We start from the raw sequence: 27,319 nt of genomic DNA, 5'->3' as shown, positions 1-27,319 counted from the left end.
GAAAACAAAAGCAATGTAGATGTAACAAAACCAAAACACACTGGGTGCCCGGAATTGAAAGCACAGATTTAAAAATGCTGGGGCCCAGATTGCATGTGTCTAGGTGAACAGCAAGCTCCCCACCTGTTGCTTGCACACAATTGTCCCTATGTTGTGTAGTTGCCGGGAGGGTTAGAGTAATTCCTGAGAAACCTGGGTTCAAATTCTGCCTCCACTGCAGAGCTCACTCAGTGACCAGTCGCCATATCTCAACCTAATCTACCACTTGCGGCTGTTGTGAGGACAAAATGAGGTGAGCAAGATAAAAATGTAATTCAGTTTTGTGGGTTTTCTTCAGAATACACCCCCTTCTTCTGCATGGCCTGTTGGGGGGTAATGACTGAGTTCAAAAGCTGTGCTGCCAACTTCTCAGACAACTCCTACCATTTCTCCCCTCCACCCCTAAAAAAATATACAAGTTTGATGCATAAATATGGCAGCAGGTAATTCTAATGTTTATCTCTAGCCTGCTTTGGGGTTGAGGTGGGTTGGTGAAATTCCCTGCCGATTGCTCTGCTTTTTCTAACAGCAGAAAATATTTTCTCCATGTGGAAGAGCAGGGTAGGGTTTTACCTGCTGGTCCATTGGCACCATCTCTCCCTAACCCCATCCCGGTAACTAGATACTGGGGCACAACCTCCCTCTTTCCTTGCCCTAAGCATCCGTCCTTGAATTCCATGGCAGTTGGTCCCCAGACTGGGCGGTTGCTGCAGCAACACTTCTCGATTCCAAATTTTGAGGACCCTTTATCCCGGGGAGAGGATCCTCTCCTCCGCTCACCCCTGTCCCCCAAATTCAAGATCCTCTACATGGAGCAGAAAACAGCAGCCTCTCATGCGCAGCCCAACTGGTCAAAGCATATTCATGTACCGGTAAGTCGTGTTGACCTTGAAGCTGGCATCTGAAAGCCATGGGGAGGGGGGATAATCTGCCTGCTCCCTACAAATGCGACCTATGCAAGTCCTGTTTTTTGTCTCTCCCTCTATGTGTGTTTTGGTATGTGGGGGGGGGGAGTTGTTATTTAGATCTCACCTCTCTAGGCCAAAGGCATAAGGTGAGTTACAAACTGTAAATAATAATACTTGTGTTTTCAAGTCTTCAAATTGCTATCTGTGGATTTTCTAGTTGTGAGGTTTGCAATGACCCTTTAGGGCAGGTTTATATTATCACCTATCTGGTTGCAGATAGCAAGACTAAGGTTATAATCCTAATACCCCTTTCTGTCCCAGTTTTTAAAATTTTAAATATTGAGCTGTTTGGGTTGGTAGGATGTCTGGGATGTCTGCCTTTCCCTTTTCTTTTTGGTATGTGATTTATTTGTTTAAGGACATATGTAAGTGTTTTGCCGTGGTTTTGGGGGTGGCATGAGTTGTAATCCCGAATATTCTCAGGTTTTCTTTTGTGAGATGTGTGGTGGTTTTTCTTTTTTCTTTCTTTTTGGTCCCCACAGCAGTTTCTTACTTTATTGAATGTGCTTCTGGACCATGGAAGTTTTGGGACACAGGATTAGGCTCTCCTGGGTTACCATCCCAGTCTTGGTTTGCACCCAGGACTGGTGGGGCAAGTAAGGAAGGAGTGGCTGGACCCCCTCCCCCCATTTCTGAAAATATAAAATCAAGCAGTTACCCAGATCTGTCTCCAGGCTGATGCCATACAGGTAGATTCCTTGTGAGGTAAAGAACACAAGTAAGTAGAAACATAGCAGAGGTTTTTTCTTTTAGCAAAGCTGGGGATGAGTTTCAGGTGATTTAAAAAATACAAAATGGAAGCTAGCCCAGGTAACATGGCCTAGTGGTTGGGGGAAACTACAGCTTTCCATGGGTCTGCACATACTAGCTCCTTGAGTTTTTAGGTGATGCAAGTTTCTTGTCAAATTCTTTCACGTGGCTTAAAAAACATCAGGTCAAGAAGCCAGATCAGTTGTTTTCAAGGTAAGAGCTCACTGTTATAAATATGATCTTCCTCCCTTTCATTAGTTTAAAAAACAAAACAAAACAGAGACACCTGCTCTGGAGTCTTTTGTTTTCCTTCTTGAGAGCTTTTTGGCGGAGTGCCTGTTTCTATGAAAATCGGACCCTTTTAACTCAGAGGAGGGAAGCCTTTGCGTGAGTGACCTGTGTGTTTTACAGATCTTTAAATATTCAGCTTCCTGTTCGTTTTACTTGTTCCTCTGATGCTTTTTCTTGTGTGGGTGTAGAATGAAGGTCAAGATTACAGTTCCTGCTCTCATTATTGCAAACTGTTGCATTCAGTGAAGCCTTTTCTGTTGGTTGGAACTGGGCTTAGAAAGATGTTTTTGCACTAGAATTTAGGGGATGTAGAAAGCTGCCGAATGCCAGGTTATGGTACTTGCTCATAGGGGGCAGGTATGCATGCAAAATACTGTTTACTCAAGGCTGTCTTAAGCATATGCGGCGCTGGGGTGCAAAGATCCACCCGGTGCCCCCCCAGGTTGCCCAGTCCCAGGCACGCTGGAGGGCAGAGTTGGCCGGCCGCCTTAGCATCTCGCTCGCCCCCCGAACTTGTGGTACAGAGAGCCTGCCATGGCGCTCCAACCGACAGGCGGGCTCTTCTCCGGACCCAACTTTCGGGCCCCAGACTCTCAGCCTGGCGCCTCTGAGAGCCAGGCACTTGGGTGTCCTGCACTCCTAGCACCTATGGGTAAAACACCCTGTGTCTACTCCAGCCTTTTTGACCTGGCACCCTCCACATCTTTCAGACTGATGCATGGTCAAGCCAGCATGGTCACTAATCAGGTTATCAGCCGAAGTAGAGAATTTTCTTGCCTCTTTACTTGACTATAATAGGCATTCCTTTTCTGAGAGCGTGTGTCATCTTCATGGTTGCTTTAAAGAGGAGTTGCTTCAACACAAACTTCAACTCTTCCACAAAGATCAGTGGGAGGCATTTTTGTGCTAGTGTATTCTAGAGGATTTTGGGTGCGTTCAGATGTGGCAAATGTTGCACTAGTTTCCCCAGTTGTCCTGTTTTCTAACAATGTTGCTTTTGTACTTCAGTACCTGGTGTGCTGTGGAATTTTGGCTTTTTGACAAATACACTGGCATGCTGTGCTAAATTTCATTTTCACCAGTATTGTGGCACAGCAATGACCTTTCCACACATGTGTGCTCTTTCCCCCCTATGATTTCCTCATGAAAAGAGGAGGGAACTGTATGCCAGCATCCCACCCCAAATTTTTCAGTTTTCTCCTGGGATTTTCCACGTTAAAAGGGCTGCAAATGGATTATTTCTGGAATCAAATTAGAGCTAAATTTTGTGCTATATTCCATTAGTTTTCCTGGTGGCTTTTGTGTCATGTGAAAGCCCAGATACAATGCAGAAATGAACAGCTAGGGAAATGTTGGGGAAATGGAACAAACTTTTGTGTGAATAACTCAGGCAATATAAATGCCTTAGTGATGAATTTATATTGGGCAAGTCCACACACCACTCTGCTTTATTAGTTCTGTAATATTCCAATGTTACCTCAGTTGTCTGGAGGAGCACACTTGCGCTATAACAGACAAACAGTAGCAAGGAAAACTCCTGGAACATGTACAGCGTGAAAAGTTGCAGAATTTCAGCTACGGAGCATACATTGATAGGAAATAAAGCAGTATGCAGACCTGGAAAATTTTGCAGGTGCAAACGGTATTGAAAGGATCACTTATAACTGCCCCAATACCATCATTACCATAAATAATCATGAACTAGCAATAAAAAGTGACGTCAGGAGGGACCCTTAAAAATGCTTAATGCTGGTTGAATCGTGCCCTCTGCATTGACCGAAGTGGTCAAGTGGGCACGTGTGGGGTAGGGCGATCTCGTAGGTAAACTGGTCCCAGGTTTTTAAGGGGTTTATATACTAATAGTATTTCCTTGAACCTGGTAAATTCTTTATCTCTCCCAACTTCAGGATTTTAAGCTAGCAGATATGGGCAGTTCTGCTTTGAGGTGCGTTGCCTATAAAGTATGAACAACGAAACAGGTGTCTTTTTTTCTGGGTAATGTCGTTTGCCTTGAAATGTACCTAAATGTATTGTGAAACCTGTTGGGAAAGCTATTTAACTATTTGCACGGGGAACAGTTGGCTCAACAGAATGACCACTGCTTTGATCCTCTTTCTTCAGAACAATTGGTTGTCCGGGTAAATTATGAGATTTCTCAAAAAATATCCAATTAGCTGCTTTTGACTTGAAGTACTGGAATTGTACTCCGGGGCACTGCAGTGTGTTTCAGTGAACTCTTGTAATGCATAAAATAACCTGGCAAACGAGGTTGGTAACACTGGCCTCTTGCTCATTTCAGATGAGTTCAGGCCATAGACAAGATTTGAACCGGAATGACTTTGTCCAGAGTAAGTCTGGTTATGAAGGAGAGAGCCATGAAAGCCGCCTCTGCCAAGCTGGTGCCCTCCAGATGTTTAGAACTGCAACTCGCATCAGCCTTAAGCTGAGGTTGGATGGCCATCCGCCATCTTTGATTTAGTTGAGACTCCTGCATTGCAGGGGGTCTACAGCTCTATGATTCAGTGGTACAATCATGGATGTGCCCAAAGAGGCCACACCCTGCGCCGTTGTGGAGTGACTCGAGTTATTGTGCTGTGTCTAAGCCAGACACAGTGACACGTCCCAGTTATAAGCACTATATAGCCTGTTCAGACAGCCCATTTTTGTCTGAAGATAGTAATAATTGTAATAATTAAGGTATACTTCAGGTATAGGCGTGTATTTGAGCCATACAAGCTATTCAATATTTGGTAGAATTGTTAACAAATCTGTAATTGTGGCTCAATCCTCTTTCATTTGATGCTTCTCTCTTGGGGCAAAGGCTGGGGGACATGTGGGGCTTTATCCCCTTAAGCGGGTCTCTCCCTGCCCTCTGGGCTCCCAAATTCTTTTCAGTCTTGCACACACCTGGGGTTGGATTACTTTGTGGAAGGGGTCAGTCCCTGGTCAGCCCTCCACTCCAAATAAAAGCTTTGGACTCCAAATAAAGGCTGAACTTTAAAAAATAATAATCCATAAATACTGGCCTTCGGAGTACATAGCAGGGGAGTGTACTGCCCGCAAGATTTGACTTGCATCTCATAGCTTTGGGGATCATCCCCATGTGTTTCAGAGTCACTCTGTGTCCTTCCAATTTGACTTGTCATTCAGGGCCAAACTAGATCTGTTAAAAATTGAGCTCATTCTTCCACCATATTCAGTATAACGGAGAATCTTTAAAAAAAAAGCCTGCTATAACTTCATAACAACAACTTCTCCTTCTTCTTCTTCTTCTCCTCCTCCTCCTCCTCCTCCTCCTCCTCCTCCTCCTCCTCCTCCTCCTCTTCCTCCTCCTCTTCTTCTTTTCCCCACAGAAGTTGTTGTGCCAGCATCCCACCCCAAATTTTTACATAGACCTAACAGCTCAGCCAGAATGGATTAAGCTTGAAACATCCAGGGGTGTCTGTCTGTCTCTCTCTCTCTCTGTGTGTGTGTGCACAGGACATTTTTAAAGTTTGATTTAAAAAAACAAAGCAAAGGGAAAACGTGTAACCTTTCTGCTTTCTGCCAGAACTGGATGCAGTTCTCCCCTTGTGAGAGGACGAAGCCTGCCAGATTTTGGAACTACCGTATTTATCCATGTATAAGACTAGGTGTTTTTCCTAAAAAACAATGTCAAAAATTTGGGGGCGTCTTATATGCGGATACATCTCCTCCATTTTCTTAAATCGGGGTCCCCAAAAACAGGGGGCGTCTTATACATGGGGACGTCTTATAGATGGAAAAATACAGTATCTTCTGTGGTTCTGCTGCAAGGACAGGCCTTTCCCCAGTTTTGTTGAGGGCAGCAATCACAGGTCCACGGAGTGGTAAGAGAGCATGGATCCTCAGGACAGATGGGCAGCAAAGTATCACTCCCTCCAGGAAAGAGCCTATTGCCCAAAGGGTAGATGTTTGGGGGCAGGCTTCTCCAGGACACACACCCCCATCCCTGGATTTTTAGGAATCACAGCCTGTTCTCTCTCTCTCTCTCTCTCTCTCTCTCTCTCTCTCTCTGAGAGAGATCTCTTCTTTGACCATGAATGATGAAAAAAGATCATGTATCCCTAAGGAATACAGTGGTGGAGGGGAAAGTATTGCCCTGATTCACCGTGTACAGTGGTACCTCGGGTTACAGACGCTTCAGGTTACAGACGCTTCAGGTTACAGACTCCGCTAACCCAGAAATATTACCTTGGGTTAAGAACTTTGCTTCAGGATGAGAACAGAAATCGTGCTCCGGCGTTAGCGGGAGGCCCCATTAGCTAAAGTGGTGCTTCAGGTTAAGAACTGTTTCAGGTTAGGAATGGACCTCCAGAACGAATTAAGTACGTAACCAGAGGTACCACTGGTAATTCAGAGGCTGTGCACACCCCAAGCACGCACATCTGCATGCAACATATAATTTGGCATTTATTCAGCTGCTGGCAAAGCTTTGTTCATGGGCTCGACAAGCAGACTTCCACACTGAATTGAAGACCAGGGTTGCAGTTCTTCTTTGCTGTTCAGTGCACCCCTGAAGATGTTTTGAATGGTAAATGTACTGCCAGGCTTATGGCTGCGTCGAGGCCAGGGAATAGTTAGGTTTGGAAGGATTTTCCATTTTATTTCCATCTTCCCCTGCGTGCATTCCCAAAAGAGAGTTTGGGAGGAAGGAAACAGAAATGTGAATTTGCTCTAGAAGCCTCATGGTCCTGGATCATTTTTTATGTCAAGGTCTCTGTACAGAAACTCTCCGATCCAACACTGGATGCTCCTGGGAATTTCCAGTACAAAGCTCCGGTCAATGATAGATATGTACCTCCAGTTGCATTAATGCTATTTTTAAACTGTTGTCCTCCCCTGCAATAGGAGGAAAATCCTCTCCTTACTACTTGGTTATGAGCAAGGTTTTTCCACACTGGAAGGAACGAAGAAAATGTTGGGTGTGTGACTATCGGAGCTCGGCATATAAAATGCTCTGGAGTATTATCCAATCTCACATCAGTTGATTGTGTTGTATGTGCTTTTTTTGCCGTGACCTACTTTTCTATAAGTTCTTGCGTGGTCTTCTACATCCTCCTTTGTTTTCCCATTGTTGGAGAAGGTAGATTGGATGGAATGGACTGTGAATTGGATCCGGTATGATGTTAACCGGGTTTGTCTTTTCTTTTTCATTTTAGGTGGAATATTTTCTATTCTATTCTATCCTATTCTATCCTATTCTATTTTTAACTTTAAAAAAAGGAATTTTCACCCACCACGAGCTTGCCTGCCCCCAAATATGCCTGTTGCAGGAGATTGTGGGAGGCAGAGGTTCCGTCTTGCGCCTAAGATTGAGGGGGCCTGGTGTGTGTTGAGTTGTGTCATGTGTGCGATGTGTGCCATACGTCATATACCTGGCGACATCACATCGTTGGGAGGAGGCCACGCATGGAGCCCAGCATGGCACTGCTTCCTCTCTTGTGCTCAGGAGGAGCCAGTCGCTTTGCACCAGCCTCTTCTTTGCCATCCGATATTGAAGGGGCCAAAGACTCCTCCGCCCTTGGGAGTTGATGCGCCTGGTGGGATGTGTTTGGGGGCCTTGCTCTCTTCAGCATGAGTTCTGTGGGATGTACCTAGTGCAGCTGCATTCTGCTGCGGGAGATTAGCCGCCCGTAAAGGGGTATGTTGGTTTCTTGTGGTCTTCTCATTGGAGAACCTCTGATAAGGTTGGAAGAACTCCAGGACTCCCTGGAGCATGCTGGAAATCCTCATTTGCAGAAGATTCTCCCTTAGGAGTCAATTTGTTTTCCTGTTGGAAGACCTGCACTGTGTTGTTCCTCCACTTCTTGGTGCCTTCAGAAGGAAGAGACCATTGAGTGGTCTAATATGGAACTCCCAGGGATACGGTATTTGTTTGCTCCCATGTTAAGATAGCATCAAAACGCTGGCTTTCAGTTTTGCCCCAAAGCTCTCCAAGTTACTAATGCTGCTTTGCTTCCACTGTTGCTCTTAATGTTTTTGTTGTTGCTGCTGCCGCATCGCTATACACAAATGTGGTTTTTTATTATTTTTATTCTATGCTAATTACTTGTTTTATACTGTTATCTGCCTTGTGGCAGGATATAATGTTTTAAATGAGTGAAATAGGTAGCTGGGATATAACTTTAGGAAATCAGCAGCATATGTACATTGTGTACCGCAAGCTCTGAATAGAGTTGTTCTGTACGTTTGGAATGGTAATTTCTTTTTGTGGGACACACGTTCTCTGCACATCTGTGTAATTTCCCAAGAGATTTCCTCACTGACTAACATTAGGAGCGGCTCCCCAAATGCACAAATGAATTGTGTGCATGGAGGGGGCCCTGGCATCCAGTGAATGCCACAAGCCCTTGGGAACATGGAAGCTCCATGGTGTTAATGAGCCCATAGGCTATTGACCCGGGGCACTGAGAGTACAGAATTCCACGGACACAGAAGCCTGCTTTGCAATATGTTTGGGGGCCTGTGACTTAATCCTCTTCCTCTTCTATTTGCAGCTTGTCGGGGAAGAGAAACGTGTTGGGACACGAACTGTCCTTGTTGGCCACCATCCGCTTCCCACGCCAGAGGCTTACATTCCGCAAAAGTTCTGCTCTAACCAAATAGTCTCTTCCAAGGTACGTTTGCTGCATGAATGCTGTTGCGGGAATGGCATGCGAGCTCTTGACAATTCATGTGAGCACCGTAATAACCATGCTTTAATTGCTGCACCGGCCCACCCGACCTGTTTTTAGCTTCACAACAACCCTGCAGAGTATTTTAGGCAGAAGGGACGTGGCCGGCCGAAGGTCACCCAGCGAGCATCATGGAAGAGTGGAGCAGGTTATCCTGGTCCTTCATGGTTTAGAGACTCTGCTCATAACCTGCAGTACTTAGATCCTGTTCAGGTTACAGTTCTACTCCAGAGTGTGCCATCAGCAAAAGCAATTTTGTGTTCTGTTACTTTCCCCCCAGACTTGTTTTGAACTTGGGAATCACTCTGACCATCATTAACCTTATGACTTGATAATGAGTTATGAAGATCACTCACAAGCTGTGCCTGGTTTTTGTTTGGGGGGGGGCGGGGTGTCTTTTGTTTAAAGCTTACACTTTGTTAGTGATCCAGCTCATCCACGAGGTCCTCCAGGCATAACAAGAAATCTCTTGCAAAAAGGCAGCCTGTGAGACCCTTTATCAGTCTGGTGCACTTATTCTGCTGCTATTTTGCAGCTCTGTTTGTTACAGCTAAGAATAAAACCTATGCATGAAGGAACTCTTTCCCAATCCTGCAAGGTGTTCCAGTTTTAGAACTGCATGAAACACAAAAGACCCATAGTTCCTCTTTTGTAGCTTCTTCTGTCTGGCACAAGTAGCCCAGCTAATGGCTTTATTACATTTACGAGTGGGAACTGCAATAAAATGGCACAGAGGGTATTGTCCGGTGTTCCAGCTAACCAACCGTATCTTCTTCCAAGACATTCCATCCGGTTATTATTGTTATTTGATAAATTTGTATGCTGCTCTTCATCCAAAGATCCAAGGGTGGTTTGCAAGACAAAAATGCAAAATGATAATTCAAAATACATAATGGAACAACAACAACAACAAAAACCCCAATAACCCCGCTCCCACAAATACGTTCAAAAAGCCATAGAAAGTTAATCAGCTCAACACCTGGTTGAAGAGGAACGTTTTTGCCTTGTGCCTAAAGATATGTAATGAAGGCTCCAGACAAGCCTCCATGGGGAAAGCCTTCTGCGAACAAGGAGCCACCACAGAAAAGGCCCTTCTTGAGTTGTCACCCTCCAAACCTCTCCTGGAGGAGGTGGCACATAAAGAAGGGCCTCAGATGATTGGTAGCAGGGTCTGGGTAGGCTCATATGGAGAGAGGGGGAGTCCTTGAGCTATTGCACTTCGCTCTCTTACACACAGACACACACAGAGTTCTCTGGCTCCCCCCGCCCCGCCCCAATAGACACTGAGCATGGTCAGTCCTCATTGAACTGTTGTGTTGTTGTTGCTGTTATTGTTATTTTGTCCCCTTGGCATTTTCTTTCTTGCTTCTTCTTCACCCTTTGGGATTTTTGCTGATCCAACCTCCTCATTTTCTCAGCTACAGTTCCTCCAAGCACCCGCCATCTGCACGTGCCGTTACAGGGAGTCATATATAGAACCATTTTGGAGCGCTGAAGCTGGTGAAATTTCCAGATAATTAGTAAATACAAAATGATTGTGAATTATACAAGGAGAGCTTGGATAAAATATTAGGGTTGACAACCCTAAATATTTTTTTAATGTGCACAAATCTCTGTTTCTTCTGTGCCAGCAATATTTGCAAAGCAGAGTGAAAGTATAAATTGCACCCAAATTTCAATTTTTTATTTTTGTTTTTTAAAAGAGCTAATGCAAACCAGGCAAGGCACAGCGCAAGCTGCAGCTCTTGAATCTTTTAATATATTTACTGTTGCATTGACTGGGAAGTCTTGCTCTCATTGTGTGTAGCTCGGAAGGTGGAACAAAAGGCAACAGTTTTTCCAAGCCAGGAAAGCAGGTGGCTGCTATCAGCGGGCAAAAGGGGAGTTGCGTAAAACATCGTGACAACCTCCTCTAGTGGTTGACATTCAGCAGATTCTGTTCATCAACTGCTGTATGTTTCATGTGCCTTTTGTGTGCCGGGAAAAGGTCGGGTTCCCATACCGCTTTCTCTGCTCTGCAAAGCATCCACCTGCACTTTTCACGTGGTCTCGCAAAATGACTCAGTGCAAACTCAGCTTCCCCCACTTGCCATTTAGCGGACGATCCTGATTTTGGGGGGGGCTTTCTTGTGGGTGTGGAGCTCCTGGTGCTTGCTGGATCAATTCAGAAGCTTGTCCTTTGAGTGGTGAAAGTCCTGGGCTGTGCAGTAGGCAGATGAGAGGATTGACCCTGGAGCTGGACCAACGTAGGAAAGGTTGTCCTTGCCAAGGCAGTACCCCGGGCTGACAAGAGGAGAGTCAGCGGCTACTCTTGATGGACACAGTCATTCGAGCCCTTGGAATCTGTTTACAAGGGAGATGCTGCAACCTGCTGCCCTAATGTCCCGCTGTATGGGGTGGCGGATCATGGAGCTATCGGTTCTGGATTCTAGCCCTTGCAGTTCCAGACAGTAGTGCAGAGCTTTCCAAACTGTGTGTCATGACACATTAGTGTGTCGGCTACAGTGTGTAGGTGTGTTGCACAAATGTTCCCCACGCTCCTCCTGGGGCTGGAAAGGGGTTAATTTAACCTCCAGTTTGCTGGTAAAACTGAATTACTATGTCGTGAAATATGCTTGTCTAAAAAGTGTGTCACCAACAGGAAAAGTTTGGAAAGCTCTGCGGTAGCACAAGAGAGGAGTTGTCGTTGTTGTTTATTAAATCTGTATACCACCCTTCATCCATACATCTCAGGGCAGTTCACAAAATAATAATAATAATAATAATAATAATAATAATAATAATTATTATTATTATTATTATTATTATTATTATTTTATTTATACCCCGCCCTCCCCACCAGAACTGGGCTCAGGGCAGCTAACACCAATAAAATTACAATAAAACATAATAGGAAACAAAAAAACCAACAAAAAACCCAGTTAATTAAAATACGGGTTAAAATACAATTTAAAATGCAGCCTCATTTTAGTAGTAGCCCATAAATCAAAACCATAAGGGGAGGGAAACATAGGGGTCAGACTGAGTCCAAACCAAAGGCCAGGCGGAACAGCTCTGTCTTGCAGGCCCTGCAGAAAGATGTCGAGTCCCACAGGGCCGAAGTCTCTTGTGACAGAGCGTTCCACCAAGTCGGGGCCAGTACTGAAAAGGCTCTGGCCCTAGTTGAGACCAATCTAACCACCTTGCGGCTCGGGACCTCCAAAGTGTTGTTATCTGTGGACCATAAGGTCCTCCGCAGGACATCCCAGGAGCCATAGGCACAAGGGACCAAGATAAAAACACAAACTACAGAATAAAAACAAGAACGAAAACAAAAGTAAACAGTAACCCCCTTCCACGAAAGGGCCACATTAAACCAAAGAAACACAACACACAAAACAACCAGCCGTAGCAATGATTACTTTTGCTGTCAGGTCTCCACTGCACCTGGATTTGGCTGGCCTAGGAAGCTTTTTGAATTCCTCTTATGGCCGATTTAAAACCAGCCAGAGCATGGGTTAGTCCATTAGTTCATTTGTTCATGTATTGCATATATATCCCAACTTCCTCACACACCCCAGAACTCAAAAGTGGCACACCCCCTCCTCTGTTAATTCCCACAACCACCCTGTGAGGAAGCCACGGCTGACAGGCAGTGACTGGCTCTAGGTCAACCCAGGGAGCTTCATGGTCGAGTGGGGATTTGAACCCTGGTCTCCCAGGTCCTGGCCTAACACTCTTAACTGCTGTGCCACCCTGGCTCTCACTGTACTGTGAAGGAGGTCGCAACATTTCTGAAAGCTATACTATTGATCAGTAGGTTGAGAAGACCCTAACGGGTTGGGATTCTGTAAGCCTGTGGAGGTCCCTTCCCACTGACTTGGTATTGTTGAGGCAGAGGGGGAGCCAAGAGGTTGTATCAAATGCATACCTTGCCAGAGCAATATGTTTGGCAGCCTTTCATTTCGAACCAAGCGACTGAAGACCCGGTGCATTTTGCCATTACATTTGGAAGCACTTTCTGATATTTAAGTCCTGGTGCTTCTTCAGCAATGCAGAGGCAGTAGCTGGCCCTCAAGGCTGCCTTCTCCACCTCACCTTATTTCAAGCTGGCTTGTGTGTGTGGGAGGGACAGGGAAAATGCCTTCCCCTTTAAGCCTTCACATCTCTTGTTTCTGGCACTAGAATTTTTGAGTGGGGTTATGCGCTGAACCTTTTGCAGACGCTGGCGTAAGACCCACGGGACACGACTCATAGAAATGAAAGGAGGAAAACCAACGTTTCTGAGTGGGTAGCAAAGCAAGCTCTTCATGAGCAAGATGCTTATTCCTTTCCATTGGAAATGACACCAAAGGGGTGTGTGGATGTGTGTGCATGCGTGCCCATTATAATTGTTTGCCCCTTTAAAAGCCACCCATTTTATATTTATAGACAGAGATAGATAGATAGATAGACAGACAGAGACAGACAGACAGACAGACATATTGAACAGATGATAGGTATCCCAATTTTGGTGTGGTCTTCAGAGGCAGGGCTGGCCCACTCCACCCATGAGGGAAGGTGAGGAGACTGCCTCAGGCAGCCGAATCCAGAGGGGCAGCAGATCCAGCCTCTGAGGATTGCATCACCCACAGCCACTCCAGCACCATCTCCGCAGCAGCCTCTTGGCAAATAGGAGGCACTGCAAGTCTCCTTCCATCCTCGTTCCCAATGTAGATCTTTATTCTCCCATTGTTCCTGATGTAGTTCCTTGACCCTCACTTCTTCCCTGGTGGGGGGTGGTTTGTGTGTGTGCGTGTGTGCCATTTTCTGGTTAGCTTCAGGTGCCAAAATGTCTCAGGGCAACCCTGTTCAGAAGAGGCCATTGCTGGTCAAAGTCTTGGTTCATACCTGCCTCTTTTGCTTTCTTGCCCCACAGTACACTGTCTGGAATTTTCTTCCAAAGAATCTCTTTGAACAGTTCCGAAGAATTGCCAACTTTTACTTCCTTATCATTTTCCTTGTTCAGGTAAGGCTGCTTTAGAAAAAGCAATGAAGGCGAGGGAGAACGTTGCTGGTGTGTGTGTGTGTGTGTGTGTGTGTGTGTGTGTGTTGTAAGTACCAGTCATTGAAATGTTTCAATGCCATCCTGCTAAAATAAAGACCCTTATTTTCAAGGCATAAGTTAGTGGGTTCGTGTTTACAGAACACGACAACAATGGTGTCATTTGCTCCAACCGAGAGACACTACATTATATAGCTGCTTATCTTCAGTGGTCAAAGATGCATCATCCCCTCCCTCCTGCACACACAACAGCTTGTGATGAGGCCCCCAAATACCTCCCTCTTATGTTGTCTAGATGCTACACAAATGCAGAAGTAAATTTATGAGTGTGCATTTCTTGGTGGGTAGGCGAATAGCAACCACAGATGTGGGCTGTGTCCTTTTCACTTCTGCTTTCTGATTAAAGAGGCTAGAGCTGAATCAGGAGACTCTTTAAAAAAATAAAATCAAAAGCAAGCTGAAATTCTGCAGACCAACCGTTTCAGGGAAGGAAAGTAGGGGAGTGGGTTCAGCTTCTGGTGATGTCAGATGGGTTTTCAGTGTTTCAGCGTTTTTTTAAAAAAGGGCTCTTGACCTGCAGCATTGGCCACTGCTCTTGGGCAGCATATCTGCTGACGTTTATTAAAAGCACTCATTATTGTAGACGGAGGAGAGCATCTTGGCCCATTCCTCATAAGCTTGAACCTTCCTCAGACTTTGCTAAATGGAGTGTGTTGAATTCGCCACTGCTGCTGCCTGCATTTCCTGACGATTGCATCTTGCCTGCTTTGAAGACAGAGCGCTTTGCCAATTTGCATCTCATCCTTGTGTCAGGGGCAGAGGCATTAATGATCTCTGAGGAAGTAGCTCCAGCTAATTTACATGACAATGCTAAGATGGCATCGCCCCATCTTCCAGATAACTGTAGAATCCTGTTCTGAGCAGTCGAGGCTGGTTGTGAAATGTATAACCTTGCTTATGCACCAGGCTAACTGGCTGCCACATCCACTTCCTTGGGCGGTGTGGTTCAGCTTGCCAGGAGCAACAAATTCAACAGGAATCTCCCCAGTGCGCGTGGGGCTTTAACTTGGAACAGGTTGGAACAAAGGCTATATTTAACTTGAAACAAATCAAAATAGCGCCACTAGGGACGGATGCGGTTTTCTCTCTCAGTTCCAATGCTGTGCAGTTTTGGAAGAAATATCCCTGTGTTTCAGTGAATTGCATACAGCTGATTTTTGCCCAAAGTTGACCCGTCATGGTCAATATCAGCGGGTATACTCTGAGTAAAACTTACTTGAAAACTTGGCCATGGAGAGGTGTGTGTGAATTATCACACTGTGATAAAAAAACAAAAACCCAGCTGACTATCTTCTGAAGCAGAACACCCCCATGAAAAATCTCATGGCTACCTATTTGTACCAAACCTCCCCTTGCCCACTCCAGTTAGCCATTACCGTAGGAAAGAAATTAATGTTATATTCAAATGTTTGGCATCACATTACAAAAGCATTGCTCCTGTGCCAGGCATTAGTAGGGCCTGGCACTTAAAGGCATGGAACCTGTCAAATCCACCTACCCACCAACGTGTGTGTTCATTGTTCCACAAGAGGCTTTTTCTTGTGAAGACTGCGCAGCTTTAAACACATGCCATAATAAATCCATTACGGTGCGGTCTTACACATGTTTACTGTGAAGTATGCCCCGCTTTCTTTAACAAGTCTTATTCCAAGGTAAGGGTGTGTAGCTAGCAGCCTTAGTCTTTAAGGGTGTCTGTTTGTTGTAATAACATAGCTAACCCTCATAATTCAAACATAGTTGCATCTGTCAATGGCTTCTGGCCACAGTAGCTATTCTCTGTCTCCACGGTCAGAAGCATAAATACTTTTAGCGCTGGAGTAGCTTGGACCACTGGAATAGCTGTTCTAGTGAACAAATGTGCATGTGTGTGACAAACCTCCATTTACAGTGCAAGCTTAGCACATACTTGATATCAACTGCATATCTGTAGCAGAAGCCTTTGACGAGCTCAATCAGCCTTGGGTCCCCAGATATTTCTGGGATAAGATTCCTGTCACTCTCAGCCAGTTTGAACAGGTATGATGCTGTTTGCAGCCCGATAACATCTGGAGAATCAAAACTGAAGTGTTGGCTTCAAAGAAATGAGTTCTTTACTACTACTACTACTACTACTACTACTACTACTAATAATAATAATAATAATAATACACACTTGGATTCACATGGCAGGACATATAATGGAAAAGGATGCATTCAGACGTCACATTATTTGGACACTCAAAGAGATCCCTTCACAAGCTCTTCACAGCAAGAAAGTGGGAATGAAGAATATACATGGGTGCTTTTCTTCTTATCTGGAAGACACCTCTGCCATTTGAATGAATGGAAAACTTTGCCACATCATTATCAAAACTTCTAGGCACTTCCTACCAGTGATTCACCACACACTATAAAAAAGAAGTCTGAATGGATTATTGCACAGAAAAAATTGTACATAAACAGATGCAGTTCATTAAAAAGCAATGACATGCACGCTCTGGTGTTTTCCGGTGTTTTCCACATTGCAGCGTCAGTTTACGTTTGTTGCTTATAAAAGCTGAGGACATCAAACCAGCAAATATCCTTTTCTCTAATTCTCCCCCAATAACTTGCATTTCCCCCTCTTCCGCAGGTCATAGTAGACACACCAACCAGCCCCGTCACGAGCGGACTTCCTCTATTCTTTGTTATTACCATTACAGCTATTAAACAGGTATTTGCGTTCTCCCCCTTCCCCCCAAAAAAGTAAATGAAAAAAGAGGATTGTCAGTTTAGAGCTCTGCAAAATATCTGAGGAAAGGCTCTCCCTCACCTCTTTCTTCTTTGTTTCTCTTGTTTCTTGATTGTGATGACTTCCACCCCCTGCTCCATAATTTATCCCTCCAGGGTTATGAGGATTGGCTGCGGCACAGGGCTGACAAAGAAGTAAACAAAAGCACCGTCCTGGTGATTGAGGATGCAAAGCAAGTGAAGAAGGAGTGTGAAGGAATCAAGGTGTGGTATGAAAGAGGGGAGCAAGCTTTCGGGGCACTGGGAAGCTCCAGGGAGCCTGTAGCGAAAGGCGGAGGGCGGGGTATGAGTGCAGGGAGAGTTGTTATTAAAACCTTGCATTCGTGCTTGATGATGGACTCTGGCTGGTTGGGGTGGCTGGGAATGGGCTGAAGCACTTGTGTGTCTTGTAGCAAAAACGAGCGAGGTTTCTGCACATTGGATATGGTTTGGGGCCTTGCCTTCAACCGCAGGGAGCCACAGGCAGCAAGGAGTTCTGTGCAGGCGAGTGAGCAAGCTGGTGGAGGAGACAGATCTCTGCACCCCTCCTCTGCCATTCCACTTGGCAGAAGGCTTTTTCCTCTTCTGTAATGCAGCATGATTGCGACTTGTGTGAAGGCTACATTCTGGGGATGGTGCACAGAGGCAGGAATGTGTGTACCCTGCATGAGCTCCCCCCCCCCCCCGCTCTCAGCACGACAGAGAGCTTTTAGATTTAGATGCCTTCTTCGCTTCTCTGTTGTTGATTTATATCAATAAAGCCTTTTCAGCTGAAGAGTGTTTGTGGGGGGTTGCGATGCTCTAAATAAGTACATCTGAGCAAACATTTCTGCACCACGTTGACATTTATTTGTTCTGGTCTTTAAGGTTGGCGACATAGTAGAAGTAAAGTCAGATGAAACCTTCCCATGCGACCTGATCTTCCTCGCATCAACTCACAAGGACGGGTGTTGTTATGTCACTACAGCTAGTTTGGATGGAGAATCAAATGTCAAGGTAACAGAATGGGTAAACAGCACATCTGACCTGCAGCCCTTTTATCTTCACTAAGCTTTGAAGCGGTAAATCTTGGCTTTCCAAAGCTTTGACACGGCGCAGTCTCTAGGCTGCGAATCAAGAGTGACTGACTGTGCGTACCTGTCACACAAAGGAAAGTGAAATGCATTCCCTTTCAGCCATGCTTCCTTCACGGCTTGCTAATTCTATATGACAGGATATTTTTGTGCTGGGGAGCGTATGGTCATGCGTGGCCCTCACAGAGCTACACCACAGTCCTTCTTTTATGAGCGACAGGCTCCTATCTGGTACACAGCTTACATGGGATTATAAGAGCATGCCTTCTGGGTCAGACGAAAGGTTCAGCATCCTGTTTTCTGTGAGGGCAGATCCGGTGGCGTAGAAAGGTGGGTGCAGTCCTCCCCCAGGTGTCATCACTGAGGGGGGTGACCACGGGGCCTGGCCTGCAGCGCGCCCAAGCCACATGTCTCTCTTGGCGAGTGACGTGGTGGCTCGGGCTCCTGCAGGCTCCGCACTGCCCGAAACGGCAACGTGGGGCTTGTGGACTCCATGGAGGTTCCGCACAATGTGCTCTGCCCTGGCTTACCCTGCCCCGTGGGTGGCTTGCCCTGCCCCTGGGTGCAGGGCATTTGTGCTGCCCTGGGCGCCCGAGCAGCCAGCTACGCCTCTGGGCACATCAAGCCACCGCACCCCTTTTTGGGGATTCAGCAGTGCCTTGTCTCTGAATGTGGATTTCTCTAATAGCCACTGATGGAGCTCCTTCTCCATTCAGTGCAAAGGTGGATAAACCATGGGATTCATGCAACCTTCACAGGTCTTCCATGCAGCCAGCCACAGATGCACAAGCCACCCACCACTGCCAAATTCAGCACCCACCAGTGAATTTTGCTGTCTGGCAGGGGTGTGCCTTATGAACTGCTGCTTGATGGACTGAGGCAGCGTTTTTCAGCTGTGGGCCGGTCCCCTGTCCCTCAGACCTTGTGGGGGGCTGGACTATATTTTGAGGGGGGAAATGAACGAATTCCTATGCTCCACAAATAACCCAGAGATGCATTTTATATAAAAGCACACATTCTACTCATGTAAAAACACACTGATTCCCCGACCGTCCGTGGGCCGGATTGAGAAGGCGATTGGGCCGCATCCGGCCCACGGGCCTTAGGTTGCCTACCCCTGCCGCTGAGGGGATCATGATTGCCATGGGGGTCATCCCTGAGCACCTTCCTCCAAATGTAAATTGCACTTCTCTTGGCCCACCCAGTTACTGTTATGCAGGCTGGGCAGAGTGAGATCTTTTGCCACTGGTGTGTGTTGGGAGCAGCTGCACTTCTCAGTCTCAGCATGGAGACCTCTGGAAAGTTGTGTGTGCGCGCGCGCATGCCCCACCTGCACAATTGGCATGTGGCCCTCAAGCACCCACTCCCTGCAGCCTATTACAATATCACAAAAAAATAAAATAAAACTGGAAATAGTTGTTGCCATTCTGAGCAAACATTTGCCCTGCAAAAATGCAGGAATCAGTTAAATCAAAAGTCTGAAAGGCAGCGATACTTTTGAATAGCAGTTCCTGGAAACCAAGGTCTCCTGAGCTCCCCTTCTGCTCCCTGGTCTTGCACAGGCAGCTGGTTGGCCAGAACAAGAACAGTATGCTAGACTAGATGGGCCGTGGGCCTGATCCACCAGGCGCTTCTTGTGTTAAATGAGGGAAGGCTTAGGTTTATCTCTAGGTGAACAACTAATCAATTTTACTATCTGCCCATTTTTAATAGTTGCACAAAATACCATTTTAAAAATACAATAGTGCCTCTGTGTATGTTATACACTGTCTTAGCAATAGCTATTGAAACACAGGTATATCTGTCGTTCTGAAGGTTCGGTATTTCAATCTTACTTCATATGCAATATGATTCATAACATGAAGTCTGGCTGATAATAGCAATAAGATCTCCCATCCTATGATGTACTGTTTCAAATTTCCTTTTGAAAGATAACAGAGCCCGAGACCATTATCCTATGGAAGATTGTCTGTCTGTCTGTCTGTCTGTCTGTCTGTCTGTCTGTCTTTCTCTCTCTCTCTTGTGCATGTACACACGCACCCAGCCATATGAACCATTCCATTTTCTGTACATTGCCAGATAAAATATCATTGAACTTTGGTGTACATGTGTGTGTGTGAGAGAGACATTGTAACATAATAGAATACTGGTGTTTTTCTGGCACATGGTTAAACTATGGCATACACGCTCATAGGAGGCAGTGATGGCCTTGGATGTCTTTAAAAGAGGATCGGACAAATTCACGGGCGATAGGGCTGCCAGTAGCCACTAGGCGCAATGGCTATGCTCTTCTCCCATGCTCGGAGTCAGTGTTCTTCTGAACACCGGTTGCTGCAAACCACAAAAGTGAGGAGTGTTCATGTCCTGCTTGCGCGCTTCCTGTTGTCATCTGATTGGCCACTCTGAGAACAGGATGGTGGACTGGAGTGGCCACTGGTGTGATCTAGCCAGCTGGTCTTCTTCTCATCCACTGTTACTGCAAGCAAGTCATGCTGATTCTCCCCTCTCACACACACTCTTTTTTCCCCTTCAACTTTCCTCCAAAGCATGTCCTGTATCTTGTTTTGCAAGAACAAGGTGCAACAGGATGTGCCAGAGAAGGAATGTACTTAAAATGTTTAATGAGCTTTTTCTATAAATCTTTGGCAAGGAAGCGCAAAGCCCAAGAGCTTAACCTCCAAGTTGTGAAAATGTCTTTGTTTTTAATGCCATTCATCATCTCCCACCGTTGATGCAATAGAGCTGTTTCTCATCCAGCTTGAAATGAGGAAAATTTAGAGATAACGAGCTAGGGAAGCATCTGGGTGAGTTTTGTTTATGAAGATGGATCACGGCAGTGTCTCCTGCTGACAGAAGTGATTTACAACACCCGAATAGTGTCTAGAAATAGAACCTCTTAAATGGAGAATTTTAAACCCTTTGTCTGCTTTCTAATTTAATCAAGAAGTATCTGCGTAGCCAGGGATGCCTAGAATAGCTCTCCCTCCTCCACTGACATTTAATTCTCTCACCCGATTACCTTTGAGAGATCCTAGGCCAGCACTCAGGGGAACAGGGAACACAGAACACCTGTTGAAGCATCTGCAGCTTTTCATGAAACCTGGAGAAGCTGATGGACTGTTCTTCAACAGGTCTCTGGAATCAACCTATTAGGCCACGGATGGGAAACCTGTAGCTGTTGCCAGACTCCAGTTCCCATCATCCCTGCTCCATGGCCAATCACTGATGGGAGCCAGAGTCCAACAGCAGCTAAGAGGTCACAGGTTCCCCATCCCTGAATTAAGATTTTGTTCAGTGTGGAAAGCAAGTAAATGGCAGTGCATGAGTTATCAAGAGTAAGCTGCTCAACTGGAACTGCAACCCCACAAGGAGGAGACAGGCATCTATTTCGAATAGGATCTATCTGTAAATTTCCACCTTATTTCTATATTGTAGGAGCAAATAATTGGCTCAACGTGCATTTTAATTTAGTAGGTTTACTGAGTTGGTTAGTTACTGAAGCACTTGTGTCTTGCTTTATGCCAAAAGGATTCTTGTGGTAGCTTGCAAATAGGTTCATTATTTTATATTTATAAAAGGTATTTATATACCACCTGTTCATAGAATATAGCATGGTAGTGCATAGCAATTACATACAGTAAAATATTAAAAAATAGTTAAATGATTGGCTAATCGAAGATTTTTTAAGCAGCTGCATAGACCTGTTGATGTAAAAATATCTCCAGGAAAGTCAAAAGTGAGGGTGCCTGCTGAGCCTGTGTTGGAAGAGCATTCCACAGCATAAGACCGATGACGCTAAATGCCCAATTTCTAGTGAGTGTCACGTCAAGCCTCTGTAATGCAGGAAGCAACCAGCCGTGCTCCTCTGGATGATCTCACTGATCGAGCTGGGATAAAAGGCCTTTAAAAACCCAGCAATAAAATTACAGCTAACGCAGCAGTAGCGATAGTAATAATGAGCCTCTCGAAGATGGCTAAAACACAGATCAGCTAAAACCAATTCCTAGTAGCATTTCCAGCAATCAAAGCACCACATGAGCTCTGTAGCTTGTTAGAATCGCCCACTGTGCAAAACGGTCTGTGTACTCTAGGGACAGTAAACAGCTGCTTAACAGATTTTGCATTTCCGTCTCCCTTCTAGACTCACTACACTGTGCAGGATACTGCCAAACTCCATACATGCCAAGCCATAGATTGCCTTACTGCTACAATAGAATGTGAACAGCCTCAGCCAGACCTCTACAAGTAAGTTCTGAAACGCAACGTTTATTTCCTTGCCTTTTGGTTTGGGGGGGGGGGTTGGTTTTTTTTGAGGCATGCACGACCTTGTTTCTGTCTTGTCCCAGGACTGGGCTCATGAGTTGGGCTTTGAGGTGCATAGTAGGTTCTGCTTCGACTGTGTCAAAGCTTTCTGTTTGCTATTTTATTTGCATTAACCAGCTGTGAGCTGGATCTGCACCGTTTCCTGGGAGATCAGGCAGCCAGGATTAGAGATTAGGATCGTACCTTGTTGGTCCATCTTGCTCACAGTTGTGCACACTGACAGGCAGCATCTGTCTTAAAATAGCATCTTGGTGGCCATCTGTCATGGATGCTTTAGGGGGTTGGACTAGATGATCCTTGGGTCCCACCCAACTTTAAGATTATGTTTCTATGATCTCTGCAGGGTTTCAAACAAAGATCTTTCCCAACCTTCCTGAAGGTGCTAGGAACTGAACCTGGGACCTTTTGCATGCAGTGCAGTTGCTAAATGACCCTTATCATTTGAGATTATCTCTTTTTGAGAATTCGATTCATTCCCGAATTTAATGAATTTAATGAAGCACAGTTGACTGTGCTTCATTATATTCTGAAATTGATCCTGGTCTAATTGCCCTTAGGCAAATGTCGAACAAGTCCCTTTCCATCCATTGGCCTGCCTGACCCAGTTGCCACTCCCCCCTCCCCTTTCTCATGCGTGGGAGGGAGGGACCGACCCCTTTCCCTGGCCTGCTATTGATTCTCCTTCCCAAATGTGTCATGTCTTTGAGCTCACAGCCTATAAACGGGTTAAAGGCAGACTCTGCCTTTTTAATCTTTTTCTGCAGCATCTAGCAAATGCAGGCGCTTGGTAGATGTGCGTTTAGCAAATGCTAGGGAGGATGGTGGGTTGGAGACTGATAAATACCTGCTTGTAAAATAAATGCCTTAAAACATGGTTCTCACAAATTTAGTCTCTGGCACTTCTGTGCCATATATATATATCCATCCATCCATCCATCCCCATTGTTCCTTCCTTATCCTTCTCGGTAGTGGCACCCACCCCATGGAACGCCCTCCCATCAGATGTTAAGGAGATGAAGAATTATGTAACATTAGGAAACATCTGAAGGCAGCCCTGTATAGGGAAGCTTTTTAAGGTTTAATGTCTTGCTATGTTTTTATATATGATGGGAGCTGCCCAGAGTGACTTATTGGTGAATAACTCGCTGGATTTGCATAGCACACAGTGCACAAATGTTTGGAAGAACCTTAATCAGCCTGAGGGCTCCTTCCACCATGGTCCAGCTTCTAGGAGCTGTGGGGCCACAGGTAAAGTGGGTGGAGTGGCAAATATGGCTTTCAACTTTCTACAGTAAGTTACCTTCCTGACAGGCTAGCCGTTTCTACACACAAGCACACCGCACAAACATCCCCTTCCTCCACCTAGGGAAGAAATAATGCCTTATCACAGTTCCGGGGCACAAAACCTTTTTATTCTTCTTTTTATTACGCATATTGTGTTTTTATATTGTAATTCCATGTTGTGAACCATCCTGAGAACTAAGGAGGAAGGGCGGTATACTATTTTAATAAACAAACAAAAACAAATAAATAAAATCTCTGATGAGAAGCCAGGTGAGGGGTGTGGCCTGGAGAACGGTGGGGCCTTGGGAATGCCCCAAGGGCCGAATAGGGAGGCTAGGAGGGCCACATTCGGGGGGCCCCAGGGATGAGATTCCCCACCACTGCTTTGTGGAACAGGTGTTTCTGAGAGCTCTGCAGTCCTTACCCATCTTTGCTTTTCTCTCTCCTCTTTTGATAATTTGCGGCGGCTCTCCTACAAATTACCAGCAGGGCTTAATAAGCAACCTCTTGTGCCCATCTCTCATTGCAGGTTTGTGGGCCGAATTACCATCTACAAGGACGGTCAAGAGCCAGTAGCCAGGTTAGTCAGCTGTTTTGTTAGTTCATTATCACTATGCTTTGGGGGGCTTCTGTTTTGTAATTAATTAGCTGGCCTCTTGTCGCCTCCCTAAAGGCTATTGCTGACATCAGCAGCTTGATGTTTGACTGCTCTTTATCCCTTGCACTGATTTTTCACTTTCCCTGCCCATTAATGAAACCGTCTTAGTGGTGTTGTCTTGCTTCCCCCTTACCATTGCCATATTAGTTGACATTTTCAGAATGCATCTTCTCTCTCTCTCTCTCTCTCTCTCTCTCTCTCTCTCTCTCTCTCTCTCTCTCCCCCCCCCCCTTCTTTCCTTGTGTAAGTGGCCTAATAGTCTGACTTCATTCTAGGGCACTGGGTCCTGAGAACCTGTTGCTGAAGGGAGCGACATTAAAAAACACTCCTAGGATCTATGGTAAGCAACTGTTTGACGTTTCCCAGTTTATTTCAGCCATGCTTATTATTAGCATTGAATTTAAGACTTGCCCTTCACCAGCCTCTCCCAGGGCACATTACAACAGTTTGAAATTAAAGGCCGTTAAAACATGTTACGGTCACGGGAATGGGCTGGGCATTGGAAATACACATCTCAGGCGCCATAGGTCAGGGTGGAGTGATGCATCTTCAGCATTCACCAAAATCCTGTCTAGTGAAGGTGCCAGACACATCTCTATAGGGAGGGAATCCCAAGGTTTAGGGGCTGCCACCCCAGGCGCTGTCACTTGGGCCGTTACCACCATCCCACCCAAACTTTTGATGGAGGTGGAACGACCAAGAGGGACCCACCTGCTTATCTCCTGGGAGGACCCGTTGGGAAGAAGGCTGAAATCTCAAATTTTTGTGGTGTTTATTTCCTGCCCCAAACAAAAGTTTTGGGCTGAGTTCCTATGCATATTTAATCACTAGTAACACACATTTTAAATTAGTGGGATTTACTTTTGACTTAAGGGCTCACACAGGCAATCTTTTTAAATGGGCACTTATCTTGGTTTGAGAGGGACGTGGGTGGTGCTGTGGGTTAAACCACAGAGCCTAGGACTTGCTGATCAGAAGGTCAGCGGTTTGAATCCCCGCGACGGGGTGAGCTCCCGTTGCTCGGTCCCTGCTCCTGCCAACCTAGCAGTTCGAAAGCACGTCAAAGTGCAAGTAGATAAATAGGTACCACTCCGGCGGGAAGGTAAACGGCGTTTCCGTGCGCTGCTCTGGTTCGCCAGAAGCGGCTTAGTCATGCTGGCCACATGACCCGGAAGCTGTACGCTGGCTCCCTCGGTCAATAAAGTGAGATGAGCGCCACAACCCCAGAGTCGTTCACGACTGGACCTAATGGTCAGGGGTCCCTTTACCTTTACCATCTTGGTTTGCTTGCACAAAGCATGCACAGTGGTTGGATGATGTCTGATCTTTATTCTGATTTGCTTGCTGGGTCTTACCCCATATCTCAGTGCATTTAATGGGTTTTTCAGATCTTACCCCATTTCCCAGTGCATTAACCCATCACTTCCCTAAGCGCAAAGAGTGATTAAAAAAGAAAAGAAACATTCTTAAGCAGATTTGTTGTGCCAGTGCGATAGAGCACTTTAATCTGCTTGAACCGTGCAAACCTAAATTTCTGGTTTGAATTCATCTCCCAAAATAACTTGACAGTCAGGGGGCAACCACAAGATTGTACTTCTTCTTCTATCCTGAGCTTAAGCTCATCAATTGTGACTTCATTTTCAACCAAGTGAGAATGATTCTTCCATGCAGTATGAACTGTTTATTACATTTATTATGTCTCTGACTACCAGTTGCTCTGGAACAAGAGTGAGCCCATGTACTTGCCTTCGTGGACTCGTCATTGTGAAACTTCCTTCCTAGGAAGGAGCAGGTAGGTGAATGTTTGCAGGGCGTTTCACCGGTGGCTTTGATTTTTGTAGGAGTCGCAGTCTATACTGGAATGGAAACCAAAATGGCTTTGAACTACCAAGGAAAATCCCAGAAGCGATCTGCAGTTGAAAAGTAGGTTATCTGGACATATTGTAAATCTCTTTTGAGTCAACTGTTGTTTAATTGGATTGTGTATATAGTACTTCAACTGTCTTCCTTTGTCTCAGACACACCCAGTGTTGGAAACTGAGATATGAAAGCTAGGAGCTAAGGGACAACAATGGAATGTCTAGGCGCACTTTTTTTTAAAACAAGAAAGCAATGCTGAAATTGAATGCACTGCAGCTAAAACACTATGTTAATTTTTCACATGGTCTAGTCCTTCCCCTGCGCACGCACCCCCCAATATTCTTATGAGGATCCTTTCTCCAGTCTTCAGAGAGTAGCTGGAGGTGGGGAGGCAGAAAAAAGCTCCTTCTTTCCTTCCAAAAGTGGCAGTTTTAATCTGAAATCTTAGGGGCAGTATCGCACCCAGAGCTCAGAAACTGCTCACGCTAATGAAATCCCCTGTTGCAAAATGTGCCTAGAGAAATGGGAGTTTCGAACATGGCACACGCTGAAGAAGAAAAGCCCAGCTTTGTGGTGGTAACACATTCCGTATTTGCCCGAATGTAATGTGCACCTTAATTTTTGCAACGTAATTTGGCCAAAAAAGGCCAAATTAGATTTGAGTAAATATGGTATTTGTAAAATTGAAGAGGGATGGTAATCTACACCCCCCCACACACGCCCTGTATAAGACATGCGCTGTGTGTGAAAGGGTAAGGTTGGACTGGACTACCTTGTGCCATGCCCCTCTCTGCATGCCTTCCAAATGTGTGGGAAGGTAGAAGGAATCCCTACCAGCAGAACAAGGCATTCTGGAGGTGGGAAAGGCTTTAGCCAGCCCAGGATTCATTGGATCCCGAACTGGATTGCTGATAATGCTGCATTCATCCTGCCCCCACCTTGAATCTGAGGCCCCCAGGTGGTCTCGCCTCTTTGTAAAGCCCCAACACTTGGTTTCCTCCCTGGAATTTCTATAGAAATTAACTGGAGTGCCTCAGTGGCTGTGTTTAGGAGCTATTGTATCCCTCACCTGTTTCACAGCCCCGCCAAGCCTCCCTGTTTTGCACTCCACTCTGTTCTGGCCAAGCCATGCCCACCCACAAATCACCTGGCATCATGTATGACCATATGTATGTAACGACGACAACACAGGGCCTGGATTGGCTTCTCGCCCCAGTCAGGTTTAAACTTCAAATGCTAAATAATTCTTTTTCGTCCTTTAAAATTGTAAACTGCCTTGGGTTCTTTGCCAGAAAGTCAGCATATAAATGCACTGAATAAATAAACGATTGAATCACGTGTGGGCAGGTGGGCAGGAGGCTGGGCTGGGCTGAAACAAAAGTGTTTTCTGCAGCATGGGTGACCAGCTGATCAGCAGGACTTCAGAGCACCATGCATGGGTCCCTCCACGGTGCTTTGAGGTCCTGCCTGGCCATCATGAATGCTTCAGCTGAGAATCATGCATTGCAGGGGGTTGGGCTTAGATGATCCTTGGGGTCCCTTCCAAC

At 45.7% G+C, this 27,319-nt stretch overlaps 1 protein-coding gene across 14 annotated transcripts in view; it reads left to right on the top strand.

Moving 5' to 3' along the window:
* Positions 1-27,319, top strand: part of ATP11C (ATPase phospholipid transporting 11C (ATP11C blood group)) — a 100,093-nt gene that overhangs the window by 28,268 nt on the left and 44,506 nt on the right. For 9 of the 14 annotated variants that reach the window (XR_014543597.1, XR_014543598.1, XM_083595545.1 and 6 more), the window contains exons 2-10: positions 8,567-8,686; positions 13,641-13,730; positions 16,438-16,518; positions 16,692-16,799; positions 17,442-17,570; positions 21,789-21,892; positions 23,784-23,834; positions 24,188-24,252; positions 25,754-25,835. Coding sequence is in view for 10 of the 14 variants with exons in the window: in XM_083595545.1 (XP_083451671.1) it covers positions 8,567-8,686; positions 13,641-13,730; positions 16,438-16,518; positions 16,692-16,799; positions 17,442-17,570; positions 21,789-21,892; positions 23,784-23,834; positions 24,188-24,252; positions 25,754-25,835 (830 nt within the window). In the remaining 4 variants the exon portion in view is untranslated. Of the gene's footprint in view, positions 1-701; positions 912-8,566; positions 8,687-13,640; positions 13,731-16,437; positions 16,519-16,691; positions 16,800-17,441; positions 17,571-21,788; positions 21,893-23,783; positions 23,835-24,187; positions 24,253-25,753; positions 25,836-27,319 lie in introns of those variants that run through there. The other 5 variants (XR_014543599.1, XR_014543600.1, XM_083595544.1 and 2 more) reach the window with 1 other exon arrangement.

Source organism: Podarcis filfolensis (assembly GCF_964270895.1).
Source record: "Podarcis filfolensis genome assembly, chromosome: Z".
NCBI classification, from domain to species: Eukaryota; Metazoa; Chordata; class Lepidosauria; order Squamata; family Lacertidae; genus Podarcis; species Podarcis filfolensis.
This window is presented reverse-complemented; position numbering and strand designations above follow the sequence as displayed.